Source organism: Gracilinanus agilis, chromosome 3, assembly GCF_016433145.1.
Source record: "Gracilinanus agilis isolate LMUSP501 chromosome 3, AgileGrace, whole genome shotgun sequence".
Classification (NCBI taxonomy): domain Eukaryota; kingdom Metazoa; phylum Chordata; class Mammalia; order Didelphimorphia; family Didelphidae; genus Gracilinanus; species Gracilinanus agilis.
The window spans coordinates 556,426,282-556,447,022 of NC_058132.1; the positions used below are offsets into that span (position 1 = coordinate 556,426,282).

General features: G+C 33.4%; 1 protein-coding gene across 1 annotated transcript in view; it reads left to right on the plus strand.

The window, feature by feature from the left end:
• The window catches only part of MYCBP2 (MYC binding protein 2), a 344,646-nt gene that overhangs the window by 96,192 nt on the left and 227,713 nt on the right, over nt 1-20,741 (plus strand). The window contains exons 11-17 of the mRNA XM_044670580.1: nt 4,350-4,426; nt 7,225-7,429; nt 8,710-8,874; nt 10,806-10,964; nt 13,219-13,423; nt 17,463-17,608; nt 17,936-18,037. Coding sequence (XP_044526515.1) covers nt 4,350-4,426; nt 7,225-7,429; nt 8,710-8,874; nt 10,806-10,964; nt 13,219-13,423; nt 17,463-17,608; nt 17,936-18,037 — 1,059 coding nt within the window. The remainder of the gene's footprint in view (nt 1-4,349; nt 4,427-7,224; nt 7,430-8,709; nt 8,875-10,805; nt 10,965-13,218; nt 13,424-17,462; nt 17,609-17,935; nt 18,038-20,741) is intronic.

A 20,741-nucleotide genomic window follows, 5' to 3' on the forward strand; every position in this document is an offset into this window, starting at 1 on the left:
ACAAAATTGAATGTCTCATTTTTTTTTTCTGTGACAACTCTTCATATACTTGGAGACAGCTGTTAAATTTCCCTAAATCTTCTCTTTTCCAATTGAAACATTCCAAATTTCTTCAAACATTACTTGTATGGCATGAACTTTTCACTATCCTATTAGCCCTTTTATGAATGCTTTCCAATCTATCACTGCCCTTTCTAAAATGTGGCACCAGAACTGAATAAAGTCCTCCAGATGTCTGATTGAGACATGGTATAGCAGGACCAGCATTTTCCAAATTTGGGGCACTATGCCTCTGCCTAAGATTATGTTAAATATTTCAGCTTGCTAGATCATTCTTTGGACTTACCTAGAATTTCCATGGCACTGCCCATCTGTTTATCTGCACAGATCTTTTTCAGATTTGCTGCTGCCTGACTGTTCCCCATACTCCCATCTTAACTTGCAAAGTTGTAAGAATTTACATTTATTTCTACTAAATTTCATCTTATAAGATCCAGCTCTGTGGCCTAGCCTGCAAAATATTTTCAAATCCTGACATTATAATTCAACTTTTTAGCTAAAATCAACTATTAGTGTGTATAATTCACAAATTTGATCAGCATTTCATTCATATCTCTCTAAGTCATTGATAATAAGAATCACCATCATAGGGTTATCCATGGATTCTTGGGACACTATACTATACCTCTTTCCAAACTGACATACAACTTTAAATCACTACTCTTGGTGTTTTGCCATGCAACCAATTTTTAGTCCATTTAACTGTAATGCTTTCTTAGCCAGTATCTCAGCTTTTTATGTACAAGAATGGTATAGGAGATTATTTTCCCTAATTATTTCTAAAATCTAGGCAAACTATATTCAATGCACCCCCTTCATCCACCAATCTAGTAACCTTTCAGAAAAAAAAAAAAAGAAATGTAATTGTTCTAACACAATCTCTCTCTCTTTTTTTAAACCCTACCTTCCACCTTAGAATCAATACTATGTATTGGTTCCAAGGCAGAAGAGTGATAAGGGCTAGGCAGTGGGGGGGGGGGGGGGGGCAAGTGAATTGCCCAGGGTCACACACACAGTCTATTCTTGATCAGATTTATCAGCTAGCACTTGGTAAAACTTTGTTGTTCAGTTGCTTCAGTCTTGTCCAACTTTTTGTGACCTCATTTGGGGTTTTCTTGGGAAACATTATGGCGTGGTTTGCCATTTCCTTCTTCAGCTCATTTTACAACTGTGTAAACTGAATCAAAGAGGAGTAAGTGACTTGCCCAAGGTCACATAGCTAGTAAGTATCTGAAGCTGGATTTTGATTTTTTTTGAATTTGAATTGAAATTTGAATTTAGATCTTTTTGACTCCACTATCCACTGCTTCACCTATCTGCCCAGCTATATGCCAAGAACTATTCAAGGTGTTGGAGATACAAAGATAAAAATGAAAAAGTTTCTGCCTTTAGTGATGCCATACTAGCTCTTAGTCATCACTTCCTTTTCTAGTTTACTGACTCCCCTTTAATAATAGATTCTGGAAATTTGTCAGTAATTGAAGTCAAGCTCACTGGCTTATGGTGTACAGAAACTATTCTTTTACCTTATTTGAAAATTAGGCTGACATTTTCTTTTCTTGAGTCTTATAGCACTTTTTATTTCCTTTACTGTTTTTTGAAGATTACCAAAAAGCTCATCAATCCTATTTGCCATTTTTTTCAGTACTTTCTAGGATGTAGTTCATCTTGGACTGATGACTAGAACTTATCAAGAGCAACTAAGTATTCTTACACTATGCATATTTATCATGGATCCGAAATCCCATTTTTCTCTTCTTTCCAGTCCAAAGATTTTTTTCCCTTAGTAGAGAAAACAATGAAAATAAGGGTTGAACTGTTCTGTTTTCCAATGTTCTTTTATCATCACATTCATCCAGAAATCAGTCTATCTTTTGTTTTAATTCTCTTTCCCCAGTGTGGCTTTTTTTTTTAAAAAAAAAAACAACCTTTTTGGCAATCTTGAATTATCTTAGAAGTGCGATGGCATGCGTGTATATATATATATATTTTAAACCTGGCATTGTTTCTATCTTTTTTAAAAATAAAAAAACAAACAACTGGTGATTTCTCTGTGCCTTCAAATTGCTCTTTTTTATCCAATTACCTTTATTTATCATAATTGAAATTATTTTTCTTTTTCCCATTTTTCTGTTTTCTATTGTTTTTTTTTTTTTTTAATTTTAAACCTTTAACTTCTGTATATTGGCTCCTAGTTAGAAGAGTGGTAAGGGTAGGCAATGGGGGTCAAGTGACTTGCCCAGGGTCACACAACTGGGAAGTGTCTGAGGCCAGATTTGAACCTAGGATTTCCCATCTCTAGGTCTGACTCACAATCTATTGAGCTACCCAGATGCCCCTTCTATTGTTTTTTAACATCTGTATTATTTTACTTATCCTTTCAGTACTGTGATGTTTATAGAATTTATCCTTTCTCCAAATCTAAGGTGCATGGGAGACTATGCCTGAATTTCTTCATTCCTAATGCTAATTATTACATTGCGTTGTCCCATCCTGTTTAAGAGATGAAGTGGAAATAGTTCTATATATAGTGGTCTGTTTTTCTTTTTTGTTGATAATCCAGAATGGAAATTCGTCTCATTGTTTCTTCTACCTTTTAAAGGATGTATTTATCAGTAAGGCAAGTAAAATTCCATTATTAATTGCTCTGTTTTTGTCAGGAAAAGTGCTCTTGCAGATATCCATTTGACTGAAAGGCCTCACCATTCTCCTCTCTTGCCTGTGCCAAACTCTGATTCTTCTCCCTAACTTCTCAGCTATTTTCCCTAGGTAACAATTTATGTCAGTGATGGGCAAACTTTTTAAAGATAGAACCAAAGGAAAGGAAATGCTCATCTGTCGATCTGTTTCTAAGGCAACTCTTTTGAAGTTTCATTGTATTGTATTCCTACTCATTGTATTCGTCAGATTAGGAATAATGTTGTGCAGCCAGATAGAACATTTCAGGGGGCTGCAGTTTGCCCATCACTGGTTTAGGTGTATGTTTGAATTGCCACTGTTGCAGTATATTCTTGTTCATCTTTCTCCAGAATCTTTCCCTTATACTTATTTTTTTGATTCTGAATTTCTTTCTTCACTTGAGATTCTTTTTTAATCATGAAATGCTCTACTCACACTTAAATATCCTATTCTTTTTGAACTGTTGTATACTTTAAGAGCCATATTCCAGTATTGAATCCTAATACACTAAATTTCAGTAATGGCTAGGTCAAAATTGTCTCTTTCTATAAGTCTCTCTTTTTCATTTTGTCTGTTGCTCATATTTAAATCATTTACTCAAAGACATTTAAGCCATAAATTTTATTTAGATTATTGTCTTGCGTATTTCTGGGCATTCTTTCTACATTGAAACTACTGTCTGTGGCATAGTAAGTAGAACTCTTGTTTTTATTGGGATGAGGACACAAGATAATTAAAATTCCATCATAAGAGAAAGCTTACTTGAGTTGAAAGTATAGCAGAATTCACTACTAGAACAAATTTTGGCATGAGATTATAAGGGATAGCTATGGAGATTTTTGAAGAGAGTTTAATCTGGAGACTAAGGCATATAAGCTTGATAATGCCTAGAAGAATTTCTTTACTTGTTGATTTTTGAGGTTTTCACAGCCTCAGGATTTTATAATATCATTTTTAAAAAGTCATGAATGAATGAAAATCTATCATCTACAAGTTAGCCAGTATTTGAACTTAGCCACAGAATATTTATGTGATTTTAAAAAAAAACCTTTTTATTCATAGGATAATTTTTAAAATAAAGATCCACTTAAAAATTCCTCAAGGTGGCTGAAATTTGCTTAATTTAAGTCATGATTGGGGTTTTCTAAAGTTACAGCTGTTTTTAGGGCTCAGCTGGGATTGAGAGCCAGGCCTAGAGACAAGATTCCTAGGTTCAAATTTGACCTCAGACACTTCCTAGCTGTGTGAGCTTGGGCAAGTCTCTTAACCCCCATTGCCTAGCCCTTGCTGCTCTTCTGCCTTAGAACCAATACATAGTATTGATTCTAAGATGGAAGGTAAGGGTTTTTTAATAAAGAAATAAATAAGCTTGTTCAAATACATACAATGTAAGGTTATTTTTTTTAAAAAACAAAAGCTGTTTTTAGATTTAGATAATTACTTAGCTAAAGTATTATAAAGGGCATGTTTTGAGTCTTGTGAAAGTTTTGTCTTTTTTTCTACTTATGATATATTGAAAATATGACTTATTTACTAGACTCAGAGGAGATCTTATGATCTTAAGTTGTTATTATCTGTACATATATTAATTAAAAAATTTTAATTTAAAGGTACTGGATTTGATGAAGAGTCAGCTGTACTTGGTGCAGGACGTGAGTTTGCACTAATGAAAACTGCTAGTGGAAAGGTATAGTATTCATTTGGAAATCAACAATAGAGCAACATTTAAGAAATTGATGTATTCTAGAACAGTCATTGATTACTGTACTTTTTGAATTAGTATGCATATCTTTTCAATCTTTGCATTTCAAAATATTTGTGCTGATGACATGAAATGTGGGTCACAAAGTAACAAATGAATATGCAATTTTACAGAATGGTATTTTTTGTTTTAAAATGGTTGCTCATCATTTAGAAAACTTATTGAAATATTTTGAAATGCAAAGAATAAGAGTTTTTTATTTGTACTTCATGCAAAATGTGCCTATCACAAAATGCTAGATTTATGAAGCTCAGTACAATGGCTTGCTATATATATATAGACCATGTTCCAAAGCTGTGTGTGTGTGTGTGTGTGTGTGTCTGTGTCTCTCTCTCTCTCTCTCTCTCCATATATATATATATATATATATTTAAAGTAGTGATAATAATGGACTGGTCTCTCTCATGTCTCTTGCAGAAATGGATAGCTGGGATTATAGGTTTACAGGAAAGACACTAGGAATAAATGTTATCAAGTTATAGTTCAATTTGGAGAGACAGCCATGATAGATTGGAACATTATTGTTTTAATGAAAAGAACAGTGAAAACTTGGAACTTCTGAGTTCTAACTTTGCTCCTTGCTAAGGAAGTAACTTAACATCTCAGCATCTGTTTCTTCTGCAAAATGAAGATCATAATAATCATTGTGCTTGCTTGACAGGGTTTAAAAGAAAAGCTCATTGCAAATTGTACTTGCCCATATAAATAGAAACTTTAAAAAACTCTAAAGTTCATTTTTAATAGTTTATGCCACAATGAAAATAATTCTACAGATCATGTCTACAGATATGAAGAAATATGAAGGAAACAATAAGCATGTTCATTTAGAAATATGTTAAACCTGTACTTTATGCAAGTTTTGTAGACAAAAGGAAAGAAACATTAAATTTGGTTCCTGCTCTCTTGCCATTTGCCATCTGATAATAAATTGAGTCTTTTTCATTAAGTCTTTACTACTGTTATTTTCCTAATTTGAGGATACAAAGACAAAAAATTCAGCTTAGTTTTATCAACTTATATTAAATACATGTTACTGGGTTGGAGTTTAGGGATACAAAAAGTGAGTAACAAAATTGTGCTTTTCATGGAACATATATTCTATTGGAGTGGGATGTATACAGATAAATTGCTGCACGCAGCTAAGTAAATATAAAGTAGTTTGAAAATTAAGAGAATAGTAACAAGGAGGGAGGGGAGATTACTGAGTATGTAACTCTGGGATGTCGCTTAGGGAAAGAGAAATTCTGAGTGATGAATAGAAGCTGGATAAGGGATGAACTTTAACAAAGTGACTATATATAAGGCTAGGGACTGAACCACTGATTTCAGTTATATATCAAGTGCCTTTATGAGGAGACTTCCACCAGTGTGGGTCAGCACCTTCTCTGTATGTTAGGAGCTTTAGAGTATTTTTCCTAGAGCACTGAGAAGTTGTAGCTTGCCCAATGTCACAGAGCCAGGCTTTGATCCAGATATTTTTCCTGACTCTGAGGCCTTCTCTTCAAAAGTATCATACTGTATTTGTTTCAAAATAGGCAGACCAAAAATATTTTAAATTAATTTAAAAACACACACAAAAAAATCAAAATAGGAATATCAGTTAGACTTTGATTTTATTCTGGGTTTAAAGGTAATAATGGCCTAAAGAAGGATTGAGGTCATGTGAGAGGATAGATGTAAGGGATGTTGAAAAGGTAGAAATAATAAAACCTGCAATTGATTGACTGTAGTCAATGAGATTTAAGGATTGCAGGTGAAAGGAGAAATCAGAAATGACTCTTAAAATGAAAACTTGGGTGACTAAAAAGATGAATCATGGTGTCATCAACAGAAATTGATAAATTTGAAGAATGACATATTTATGGTAGAAGATAGGTTGAACTTGAGAGACTAATGGAGCAAGAATGTTGAGAAGATCAAATCATACATTTTGAGATGGAAAAAACTTTTCTATTGAAGCTCCCTCATTTTACAGTTGTTGAAACTCAAACCCAGATTAGGAAAGTGACTTGCTCAACATGCTCGTAAGGAAAGATGGCGCTGCTCTTTGTACTCATTTCCTTTTTCCAAATATAGGTTGTTTCAAAAGTCTAAGTGCAGTTTAAGTTATTCAGACTATTTCTCTTGCATATTTCTGTAACATTTTCAAATATATAATGTGCTTCTCTCACAACAGTTCTATGAGATGGTGAGAACAAATGTTCCTATTTTATAGAGGAACTTGAAATTCAGATGTTATTTAGCCTAATATCACCTAATTAAGACTCACCTAGCAGGCGACTTATTGTAAAAGATTGTACTCAGGGACTTGAAGTCTTTATTTTTCATATATTGTTTGGAGGGTGAGAAGGAATAATAAAGGCACTTTGAAATTAAGGGTTTTTTAGATTCCGAATTTTACAAAGGTTTAACTATGAAGGTTTTGTGTCTATTTTTGGAAATAAAAGTGTGGCCTTAATAAAAATATAATATTTGTTCTTATGAATACAACACTCAAACACACACATATATTCTTTTCTCTTTAATTATCTAGTAGATAATAATTTTGATTATTTTTACTTTATATTGTTAGTGGGCTTTTTGTCTGTTTTTTGATTTTTCTTAAAAGAGAGCATAAAATTTGGTTGGTGGACTTGAAACCTAATTTATAACTATTATGTAGCTTTTGTTCTATTACACATCCCAAGGGGTATTCTAAGATAATTTAATTCCTTTCTCTCAAGATATATTACACAGGCAAATACCAAAGCCTTGGAATCAAACAAGGTGGGCCTTCAGCAGGAAAATGGGTTGAGCTGCCAATTACTAAATCTCCAAAGATAATTCAGTTTTCAGTGGGCCATGATGGTTCCCATGCTTTATTAGTTGCAGAAGATGGAAGTATATTCTTCACAGGATCTGCCAGTAAAGGAGAAGATGGAGAGTCAAGTAAGTTGACTTGGCTAACTAATTTTGTTTATTAGAAAATACACGAATTCCATGAAAATTTATTAATGTGCCAAGTTTGTTATCCTATCAGGATTATATTTGTTTTTTTATTGGTTTGTAAAATGGAAAAATTCATAATCACTACAATGCCTAAAATATTTTTATGTGTAGTAGGGAGGTTTGACTTTTAAATGTGATATCATTAAAGATGAAATCTATAAATTATCTAAATAAAAACATTTAGAAATGAACATTTTAAATTTTGAATTAAAAATATACCTCACTCTAAAAAATTTCTTCTACATAATAGATATACTTTGTCTTATTTATTTTTTGATAAGCTTATGTTCTAAAAGCTCATACTTTTTTCTAGATGTTAAAAATATGTATAACTTTGATGTTTGTCAAAAAATTTTAAATGTTAATTACATTCTAAAGTGATTAGAAATTTGTTTTAGGCTTCCTCAGTTGGAGACCTCTTAATGCCTTGCCTCTATCATGAATTGGCTCTGTGACCCTGGGCAAGTAATTGACATCTCGGTTCCCTAGGAAACTCTTTTAAGACTTGACACTGCACTGAAGGTGCTGACCTTACTGGGGAGCTCTTTGTGCCAAAGTAATCACAGGCACATTACCTCTCCCTGTCCATTCTAAAAAGTATTTATGGGTATTGGCTGTGTACTCGGCTCAGAACCAGAGGATCTGAATAGTGATGTGACTTCCTCTATTGTACTGCTTGAGTGAACTTTGGCAAATCTCTTAATGTCTCTGGATCAGTCTCTTCATCTGTAAAAATGAGGGACTAGAAGACTGGTAATGGCACCATCTGGTTTTTATGAGTGAGTGAGTGAGTGAGTGAGTGAGTGAGTGTGTGTGTGTGTGTGTGTGTGTTAAAGCCAGGTTGCACAATGGTTAATGCACCAGGCCTCTCTTACTTAACTTTGTGACCCTGCGTAAGGTAGTTAACCTCTCTGCCTCAGTTTCTTCATCCTAAAATGGAGATGTTAACAACACCTACTTTGTAGGGTTGTTGTGAAAATCAAATGAGATAATTATAAAGCACTTAGCATAGTGCCTGGAATATAGTAAGCATAGTAAAATACTTATTCCATTCTTTTTCCCCTTCCCGATATATTAGCATTAGCTTTTATCATAAGTGTAAAATTAAGAATGTTTTAATGAATGGTTTTAATAGTATATACTTGATTTTATTTACAAGATAGATATTGTATACATATTAACTTTAAATTACTTTATATGCTTTGTTTTCTTTTTTAAAGCTAAAAGCAGGCGACAGTCCAAACCATATAAGCCTAAAAAGATCATTAAAATGGAAGGGAAAATTGTGGTATATACAGCATGCAATAATGGAAGTAGTTCTGTCATATCTAAAGATGGAGAGCTCTACATGTTTGGGAAAGATGCTATTTATTCTGACAGTTCAAGTAAGTTAATATTTAAAAGTTATGCTGCACAAATACAAGCACATGCTAGTAGTAAGATGAGAAAATGGCTATACAGAGCCTACTAGGAAGTGCAGTGATTAAAGTAAAGGACTTGGAATTCAGAAGACCTGAGTTCACATCCACTTCAGATTCTTATTAACTTTATTACATTGGACAAATGCTTAACCTCTGTATGCCTTCATTTTACTTGCAAAATAGAGATAGTAACAGCACCTACCTCCCAGAGTTGTTGTGAGAATCAAATGCAGTAATATTTATGAAGTACTTTGAAGTATCTTAAAACCTCTTTATAAATGCTAAGTATTATAATTTGAGACCCATTTTACTGTACACTGTGAAAGTTACATTCTCTATAGTAAAGTAACATGTCATTCCTACTTTAATTTCACTCTTTAATTTTAATCTTTCCAGATATAACTTCTGTTTTATATTTGTAAATCCTTCTTATATTGAATATTCTGAAATATTCAAATACTTATTAGCGGTGTGACCCTATGTAAGTCACTTGATTTTCTTAGCCTCAGTTTCCTCATCTGTAAAATGGGAATAATAAAAGCACTTGCCTCCCAAGATTGTTGTGAGGATCAAATGAAATAACACATGTAAAAGACTTTGCAAACCTTAAAGTAACATATAAGTGCTAGCAACTATTAGAAACGTCACTGATGTGTAGCGTTAACTAAAGTTACCTGGTGTCATGAAAATCTAAAAACTTTGACAAGAAGGGACAGTGATAAGTGTAATCTTTAATAATTTTTGTTATATTGGACTTCGTAGCTTCATAGCATTTGTAATTTGTTAACATGTATTGAAAAACATTGCCTTATTCAAAAGGTTTTATTACATATGAAAGACAGGGTTGTTTCTTTGAAAGGAACACATATAAATGATCATTTCAAAATCAGTAGTCACAATTAAGGAATAGAGTTTTACTTTTTTTACATGAAGATACAATTTTTAATCATCATATTCTGACATTTTGCAATCCTGTTCTTTTTCTCCCTGAGATTTACTTTCAAAGTAAAGTATTTAAATATGGAATAGTTCAATGAGAATTGCTAAGTAAAGAATCTTTATGAGGTTAGAATAATAAAAAGACCTATGAGTTTACACTTTAAAAAAAAAGACATTCCAGGTCTTAAAGGAAAGCAGTGATGTAATTTTTATCAAATAAAAGGTTTAAAACAGCGAGCAAAACTTCAATGGTTATTTAAAAAAATAATAGGTAACATTTATGTAGGCTTGTAAGTTTTATAAGGCACATTTCATAAATTATGTTATTTTTTTAAACCCTGTGAACCACAGATAATATTTTTTAAAAATTTTACAAATGAAGGAACTGAAGCTCACAAAGTATAAGGATGTGAACATGTTTATACAGAAACCATACGTTCGAAGCCAAATTTTAATCTAGGCCTTTTCTCATTCAGTCCTAATTCAATTTTTCTAACCCACCACAGCTCACTATATTGCAAAGTATAGCCAGTGATTCATTTCAGTGCTAGACATTCAATGCATAAATTAAGTAATAAATGCTAGGTAGTAATTTAATGCATCAAATTGACTTAGTAATGTGAGGGTACTATTTTTTTTTTGATAGTTAACTGCTTTTAACAGGGCCTATGAGAAATCACTTCATTGATTTTTCATTAAGAGAAGTACTTTTATTACAATAAAATTTAGTGAGATTTTGTTTAATTTTGCAGTGACAAATCAAAGTCCATGAAGTAGGTAAAGCCTAGGTCCTTTGTACCAACAGAATAGTCTGTGGATCAAATACATTTTACGTCTGCTCTACCAGTACTGAAATATTGAAGAATGCTGGTCAGTTAAGTAGTTTCATGATCTAAAAAGGAGCCAACATTCCTTACCCTTTTACTTGTTTCTTACAAATTTTGTTTTCTCAATAGGTTTGGTAACTGATTTGAAAGGCCATTTTGTAACTCAGGTAGCCATGGGGAAGGCTCATACTTGTGTCTTAATGAAGAATGGAGAAGTTTGGACATTTGGTGTAAATAACAAAGGACAATGTGGACGAGACACAGGCTCCATGAATCAAGGAGGGAAAGGTAATTTAAAAAAATAATTATTTAATATACTATAAAAATTAATCTCATGGGTTCATTTGTTATCTTATTTCAGGTAATTCCTTGTTCTACCTATCTGGCTTTAGCTTTTCTATTTTTTTTAATTTTAATTTTTAAAATTTTACTTTTTGTCCCAGTAACAACTCTAAAACAGAAGGGCAAAGCATCAGCAGAAGAGTTTAAGTGATTTGACCAGGGTCACGCAGTTAGGAAGCTTCAGAGGCTAGGTTTGAACACAGGTCTTCCCAAATCCAGGCCTTGCATTCTAGCTGCTGTTCCACCTACTTGTCCTGAGCTTGTCTTTTTTCTGAACTGTACCTCAGAATTATTGACTTCCTGCTTTACCTTTCTACCTGGATGTCTTGTTGGCATGTTATAATCAATACTTTTTTTCTTTTTTAAAAAAATATTATTTTAAAACCTTACCTTCTGCTTTAGAATTAATACTCTGTATTGGTTCCAAGACAGAAGAGCAGTAAGGGCTAGGCAATGGGGGTTAAGTGACTTGCCCAGGGTCACAGAGCTTGGAAGTGTCTGAGGCCAGATTTGAACTAGGACCTCCCAAGTCTAGGCCTGGCTCTCAATCCACTGAGCTACCTAGCTGCCCCACATAATCAATATTTTTAATCACTTAACATATTTCCAGGCACTGTTTTCTCTAAATATAGCCCTTTTCCTAATTTCACTATTCCTTTCAAAGGCAACTTCATTCTTCTAGTCATCCAGTTTTGCATCCTAAGTGTTATTCTTTATGAAAGAGTTAACTCTGTGTTTCTTTCTGTCTCACCCAGCATATCTAATCACATGACAATCTTGTCATTTCTATCCTTACAGTATAAACTCTTACATCCATCTACTTCTCCACACTTTCCTAAGATCTTCATCACCTCTCATATGATAGTTTCCTAATTTGACTCTCTACTTCTTGTCTCTTCTCCCTGTAATTCATTCTCCAAAGAGTTGCCAAAGTAAGCTTTTTAAAGCACAAGTCTAAACATGTCCCCGTTCTGATTTTGAAATATCTATGGCTTTCTTGGGCAGGAGGAAGGGGAATGAGGAGGAAAGAAAATGCGTTTCAAAATGACTATTAAAAATTGTATTGACATGTTAAAAAAATAGCAAAGTGAATAAAAAAAGAGGAAAAGAGAAATATCTTTGGCTCTCTTTTGCCTCTGAGATAAAATTTAAATTTCTTAGTCTATCATTTAAAGCCTCTTCCCAGTTTTGTTCCAATTCATCTTTATGAATTTCTTTCACATTACTCTAGCCAAACTAGACTATTAGCAATTGCTGTAAATAGTTAACTTTTAAGATTTCTGTTATGTGTCTTAGAGATTTTTTTAAAATATAAAACTCTAAAGAAGATTTTGCAGGACTATTGTTGAAGAAACCTGGCTGTATTGAACCAGTACCATTTATATCTCTATCTTTTCTCTATCTCTATTTCTATCTCTGTCTCTCTGTCTCTGTCTTTGTCTCTGTCTATGTCTATATCTATTTATCTAGAATGTATGCATGTTTTAACTACACATGTACAGGCATAGTAGGCCATTTGCTTCTTTGTTGAAAAGCTTTGAGGCACTTCCTCCTTTAAAGTATTTCTTTTATATGTTGCTTCCTCTCTCCTGTCCTGTTCCCTCTTTTTTTTTTTTTTTTTTTTTTTTTTTTCTTAAAGTAAAACTGTGAAAGAGTTTTTAGCTTTCAGGGTAGCATTTTTCATAACTATTAGGCACATATATTATCTTCTTTTACATATGCAAATTAATTATTATTGTGCCATTACCTACTGTGGATATGGATTAGAAGCAGAGAAGCCAATTAAGAAGCTATATTACTAGTTCAAATAAGAAGAAATGAAAACCTGAACTAACTGATGGTTGTATGGGTAAAGAAAAGGGGATTGAAGTTAGAGAGAGTAAAGTAGAGTTGATAAGACTTGGCAAACAATTATAAGGGGAATAATGAAGAGAAAAGATTCAAGTTTGACTTCCAGGCTATGAACCTGAGTATCTAGAGTGATAGCAGTCCCTTAAAAATATTGTGTGTGTGTGTGTATGTATGTATGCATATGTGTAGAAGTTTATATATGTAATTCTGCACATAATCATACATATATGTGGATACACATATATGTGAAATATATATATTTATCTCATGGATACAATGAAATTTGAATTATCTTTAAAGCATGGAAATAAGACATATAGAGAGTTATTGATTGCTATTTCAAATATAGGTTTTGGAATTGAAAATATGGCAACAGCAATGGATGAAGACTTGGAAGAAGAACTAGATGAAAAAGATGAGAAATCCATGATGTGTCCTCCAGGGATGCATAAATGGAAACTTGAACAGTGCATGGTTTGTACTGTCTGTGGAGACTGCACAGGCTATGGAGCCAGTTGTGTTAGTAGTGGACGTCCAGACAGAGTCCCTGGAGGGTAAGGAAATAAATTAGTATAAATAACTTACTTTTTCTTTCTTTAGTCTTTTGTAATTATTAGTAAAACGTCAAGCATATATTGTCTAGAATATATTTATTTTTAAAATGATTCCAAATATTTCAGAAAATGTTTATTTCTCAGAACTACAATTAATTTTGTTACTAAATGTTTACTGTGTTTTTTGTTTGAAATAGTTTTGCCCTATACTTAAGTGGTAGAAGAACTCCATTAGTGTTCTTCTTTTGGTGACCCCTGATACTGTGGGCACTCAATCCATGGCCATGATTACCACAGAAATTCATGATGACTATTTAGTCTCCTAAGGCATGGAGGAGTTGTGCTCTATATGGTTGGAAGGAATAGCTAAAATAATGAAGTCTTGGATCCTGTAATTTAAAGAAATAAAAGGAAAGAGAAGGCTCATTGCAAGAACTGAAACAACTTGAATCTGGACTTTAAGTAATGAAGAACATGAACCTGGGTAGTTAAGACAAAACTGGCAAAAGAGTTGTTGAACAATGGGGTGAAGCAAATAATGGCCATTTAATGTTTGTGATTCCAGCTAAGGCAGATTTCAGATCTCAATATTGATGGTTGTGATCCTTGCCTATGAGGCTTTGAATGCAATATCCAAGAGAACTTTTTTTCTTTAAAAAAAGGACCACATGGGTCCTCATGTGGAAAGGAACTCCAGAGGGAATGATAAAGAGAAAAAGTGACATAGATTTTTAGATTTTAGATGACATAGATTAGATTTAGATGACATAGATTAGAAACATTTTGCTTTTTAAATTATAAATTTTTCACAGCATCTAATGGAATTTAAAAACTTAACCAGTCACATTATTTAGCAATCCAGCCTCAGTCACTTACTAGTTGTATGATCCTGGACAAGTCACCTTCTGTCTGTCTTAGTTCCCTATCTGTAAAATGGAGGTAATAATAGCCCTTACCTACCAGGATTATTGTGATTATAAAATATGATATTTGTAAAGTGCCTAGCACAGAACCTAGCACAGTGATGGCGAACCTATGGCATGGGTACCAAAGATGGCATGCAGAACACTCTCTGTGGTTACATAGCCTCTGCCCAAACCCCAACCCAAAGAGTTCATTACTAGAAAGGTGGAGGGACTCGGATGGAGCTGCTCCCCTACTCCTCCCCACCATGCCTGATGACATTTTTTTACATTCCGCATCCCTCTGCCCAGCAGTCCAATGGAAGCACACAGAGGGTAAGGTGGGTGGCTTGCAGGAGATAGAGGTGGAGGGGAGCAGAGTGCTTAAGCCACTTCCCTCCTCCTCTTCACACATGCTCTCATCACCCACCTCTATGTTCAGCAGCATAATGGGATAGCTTCTTCCCTCCCTTGTCTGGGGTAAAGTGGGGTGGGGCATGGCACAGTCTCTGGGGGAGGAAAGCCATCACTGACCTAGCACATTGTAGGTATGATATAAATATTAGCTGTTATCATTAATTGTACATAAGTCTAAATTTACTAGCTTCAGAGTCTCTGTCAGTCTGGTCCCACATTTTTGTTATTTTTCAACAGATAGTTCCAGTTCTTCAATTTTTGACACTGGATACTTCCAAGCATAGCAGTCTGTACCAGAATTGGCACTGTGGCTGCTGCTAACATGTTGTTATTTTAAAGAACTAAATTATTGGCAAGATTTAATCATATAAACCACCTCTGGAAATTCTAAAAGCTTTCATTTTTAATCAAACAAAAGATAAGCCAAGAATGACTTACTAATGGACAAAGATGACCAAAGAAATGTATTTTGGTCATCTTTGGTGAAAATTGTGGATGTGATATTTGTAGTTAAATTTTATTATGCATGGTAATGTTTGGGTTAACACTATTTGGTGGTATAAACTTTCAGAATAACAGTAGATTAAAGGAGAAACTGGAAAAATGAATTTTAGCTATTTATTTTAAAATATGTTGAAGTTCTATTCATTTTTCTATAATGATATGTTCTGTCTTAGGTTAAAAATACATTTTATCAACTATGAGACAAAAAATCATAAACAGGTTTTGTATACTAGTTTTGTAATAATGTGAAAAATTCAGTATAATTCATTGTCCTTGTTTTTATTCATTGGAGTTAATCTTTTTTTCCCATTTTTTAACTCTTAGCTTGTATACTGTGTATTGGTTCTAAGGCAGAAGAATGGTGAGAGCTAGGAAATGGGGGTTAAGTGACTTGCCCAGTCACACAGCTAAGAAATGTCTGAGGTCAAATTTGAACCCAGGATCTCGTGTATCTAGGCCTGGCTTTCAATCTGTTGAGTCATCTAGCTGCCCTTGGAGGTAAAGCTTTTAAGGAACTCGGTTTTTACTGTGAAAAACTAATATGAAACAAGCTGAATGAAAAGACATCTATCTTTCAGAGGGAAAATTTTAGTGGCAGAGTTTTAGAAAATTCTTTCATAATTCTATGAACTTTGATTTTCAGTGCTCTTAAAGCTTTGCTTCCAAAATCCATAAGTAGGCAGCTGTTCTTATGGAAAAGTTTGTAGTAAATGGAAACCATGTTATATTTTCACAAGTAGTGAATGTAGTTTTAGACCTGACTAGCCTACATTCCTTCACACATTTACTTCAGCATTCTAGCCAGCATGATCTATTTGCTGCTCTTTCCGATCTGTTCTTGTAGCTCCTTTGTTAGTGCCTTTGCTTGGCTGTACCCCCAAACTGAAATATTCTCCCTCTTTTCCTTAGTCATTGAAGAATCTATAGGTTTCTCCAAAGTGTAGGGTAGATAATACCCTTTGCTCCCCTTACATCTGAAATTTCTCTGGGTATATTTTGCACTTTCCTGCATACAAATTGTTTCACATTGAGAAAATAAAAGCTCTAAAGACAGACCTATGTTCAGCAGCCCAATGGGATAGCTTGTTTTTTATCTTTGTATCTCCCCTACCTACCACAGAGTTTGGCACATGCCAAGCACTTATTAGATATTATATTATTAATTAAGTAGAATTAGGGAAACTTTAATCACTCTCTTTTCAGATATTTGAAGTCTTGTAGTGGAAGAAATACTAAATTTGTAGTGGAGGAGGGATAAATTTGTCTTTCTCTCCTTAAGCTACCGTCCAATTTTTCCTGAGAGACAGCTACCTGATGTTTAAGATACTCTCTGGTTCCAGACTTCTACTAAAACTGGAACTCAGGTGCTTGCAGTGGCATGTTTATCTTCAGTGGTCATCAAGAGCACATTAGATATATACTGAAATGGTATAGTCAGGAGCCAAACACCACCCATAAACCTAGGGTACGCTATCACATGAATACACACAGCATTAAAGTAAAAAATGGATACTCGTCAAGCTCATGACTATTAGGCATAAGCATAAGGTAACACATGTAGCCAAGAATTTGGGTATATGTTGTGCATATAATTTGGATATATTTGTGTGTTGGCCACCTGATACATTGTAGAATATTTGAATACAGAATACTTTGTTATTGTTACATAATACAGTATAACATTTTTCTTCATTGATTAACTGAGGACAGGAAAAACATGATACTTCTCTTTAGATACTTGAAATAGCACAGAGAAGAGATTACATTTGTATTGCATGGAAAACTTCATAACAATTAGAGTTACTCAGAAATTAAATGGTATGACTTAGTAATCTTCCAGTCATTTGATTGGATAACCATTACTTTAGGTAGTGTTTGATCAATGTGATCATGTAAGGAAGGTCACTGATTTTTGTTATATTAGAAATGACATGCGGGGGCAGCTGGATGGCTCAGTGGATTGAGAGCCAGGCCTAGAGACGGGAGGTCCTAGGTTCAAATCTGGCCTCAGACACTTCCCAGCTGTGTGACCCTGAGCAAGTCACTTGACCCCCACTGCCTACCCTTACCACTCTTCTGCCTTGGAGCCAATACTCACTATTGACTCCAAGATGGAAGGTAAGGGTTTAAAAAAAAAAAAAGAAAGAAAGTGACATGAAAGGAAAGGAATGGTGTGGCAAGAAATGCTATTAAATAATTTTGGTTCTTTATTTTAGGATCTGTGGCTGTGGTTCTGGGGAATCTGGCTGTGCAGTATGTGGCTGTTGTAAAGCCTGTGCAAGAGAATTGGATGGCCAGGAGGCAAGACAAAGAGGAATTCTTGATGCTGTGAAAGAGATGATACCTTTAGATCTCTTGTTAGGTAGGGTCATAACTATTGATTTGTTTGTATGACACATTTTATTTTCCTAATTTAGAACTTCTACACTACAATATATTTTAAGTAATATACACTTAAGTATTTTTTTAAAAAGCCAACTTACAGTTAAATAAAATCAAGGAAATTCATAATACGCATTATTTCTTAAATCTTGTGACAGTTGTGACTACTTCTAAAATTAAATTTTTTTAATAACAGAAAAAAAGAGCATATACTTATGTGGAATAGTTTTCTCAGCTTTAGTTTCTTAGGCATTTTGATCTTCTCTGTGATGTCTAAGTTAAACCTCTTATATTGATGATTATCCAGCCGTTCCTGTACCTGGCGTTAACATTGAAGAACACCTTCAGTTGCGGCAAGAAGAAAAACGACAACGTGTAAACAGGAGACATAGATTGGAGGAAGGCAGAGGTAAGATTATGCCGAAAGAAATTATTTGAGAATCTGATGGTTTTCCCAAATGGACAAATTTGTTTTCAAAATCAAAATGTTTATTTAAAAGTCCTCTGAAAATTTTTAAATTTTAAAAATTCTCCTTAAAAAAGATGCTATTTCTGCCCCCTCCCCAGTAAATTATATGAAGTATGTTTACCATACAAACAGGGAATTTACCATTAGCCTGAAAATAAATATATATTTAGCACATGTAACTTCTTGGGCATCAGTCATAAGAGATACTTTTTTACTTCTGTGGAAAACAGCTCATCTGATCAAGAAGCACCGATTTCTAGGAAGTGGACAAGTGACATAGCCTCAAAGCATTTTAATGTAGTCTCTGTATTTCTGTATCTATTTGCCCTTGTTTCAGTACAGCTTTTTCTGAGAAACCAGGTCTTATAGCAATTACTATATTGATGTATATATTTGGCTACTCCTCCAGAAACAGGCCAGGATTCAGGTGAGTGGACACATTTGCAAATTTTATTTTCAGAAATTGGTTTACTTTTTTCTCATCTTATTGGTACTTAATAACTATTTTCAATAACTATTTTCCTTCATTTCAAAGTGAATCAAATGTTTTAATTAGTTTTTTTAATAGTGTCCTATTAGGATAGTCATAGCAAGATAATTATGAACAGTACCAAAGCATCTTTCTCAAAGAGTATCATAATAAATCCTGTTTAGTTTGGAATTTTCTTATCCAGTAAATAAAGCTGTCAAAAAGTACAATTATTGGGGGCAGCTGGGTAGCTCAGTGGATTGAGAGCCAGGCCTAGAGACGGGAGGTCCTAGGTTCAAATCCGGCCTCAGACACTTCCCAGCTGTGTGACCCTGGGCAAGTCACTTGACCCCCATTGCCCACCCTTACCACTCTTCCACCAAGGAGCCAATACATAGAAGTTAAGGGTTTAAAAAAAAAAAAAAAAAAAGTACAATTATTGAAACCAGGTATTATAATGTTTGTTCAGAATCATACTGTTATTGTTGAATTTATATGAAACCTCCAGTGTGTCATATCATCTTAAGCAATTCATAGGAACAGCTCATATCTCCTTTAAAGTAGTAAAAATTTATTTTCTCTTAGATTCAGTGATGAATTGTTTTTGAAAGCAGAGAAGCATTGTCTACTTGTAGAGTTCCCAGAAATATTTAGAAATTGTAAAGCATGTATTTGAAAGATCAAGGTTATAACTTCATGGTTTCATAGTAATCAATCTGTTGATTAATTAATAGATTATTATGTTAAATAGTTTTCATTTCATGCAAATATCAGATATCTTAAATGTTTAAATTTCAAAAAATTTTATGGTGACATTAAAATATATTTTTTTGCCCAATTATTCTTATAGTTCTCTAAGTGCCTGGGGGATACTTGTTATATATTTCAATGATTAAAAATATTATAATTCAAAAACATGGGAATTTTAAAATGCTATTTTAATGTTTATGCTCATTAAACAGTCTTTAGTTTCTATGTAAGTGATATGAGGTGCACAAAATACTGTAAATTGTCAACCAATAAATTTTCTTTCCTATTCAGTCTTCTACTTCATATAAGTTAACTCATAAGATGGATTCAAATTCCTTTACATCATCTGATTATATATTTTCTTATTTGTGACAGTTTATATATAATGTGTATTATGGGCCTCCAGACATTATTCTCATACATTCTTTTTCCATTTAAAGGTTAAATAAGCTCTCTTTATACTGGTGTATTTGATTTAGCAAAGTATACACATCAGTTATAGAAAGTTGTATTTTTATTCTTTTAAAAATTCCTTTCTCATTAGCCCTTAAAATTCATTTAACCAGTTATTTATAATTATTGGCTATCAACTATCTGTGTATTTTATAGCTAAAATTTTTTTCCTTTATTTCCCAAAACTTTTATTTTAACCATTTTTGCTGGTTTCCTAAAAGTTTTTTTACATATAACTTCTATTTTTAAACATTATGTTGACTGTAAAACAATCTGTTTTTTCCTGACTCATTAAAAAGGGAAACTGAAATTTTTCATTAAAAAATCAAATTGGATTAGATCATTTACCAAAATTTATGTGCCCTGTAATAATTTTCCGTTTTAAATCTATAGGGAATATAAAAAGGCTTTGATCTGAATCTTGTAGTTTAAATTGTTGAGGTATTTTTATTTGGTTGGACATTTAAAAGGATGATTCTTAATATCACCTTAGCGTCATAATTTCCTATGATGAATGTAGAAGAAATCCTTCAATTTTCCTTCGCAATTCCTTAAAGGTTCTGTATTAGTGGAAGACACTTTAGTTGAAAACAGACACTATTTAATCAACAATAGTGTGCTAGAAAATTTAGTTTTCATAGTCATTTGTCAGCTGTTTTTTTTCTTAATAAATTCATCTCACTGTTCTCATCTGTTAAGAAACTTTGGGCCTTGACTTTGTCATCTCTACTTATTTCTCTTATCTATATGTCATCTGAAAATTTAATAAATATGCCATTTTTTCTTTATCTGTACCATTGAAGGAAATATTCAACAGCATTTGGCCAAAAACACATATGAGATCCCAGGAACTCATCCCCATATACCTATCTCCAAGTCTTTAATAATTACTTGTCATATGTGGCCAATCAGCTTGTTCCAGGCTGAACATCATAGAACTTCATGCTAACTTCATTATTATTTAACTTGCAT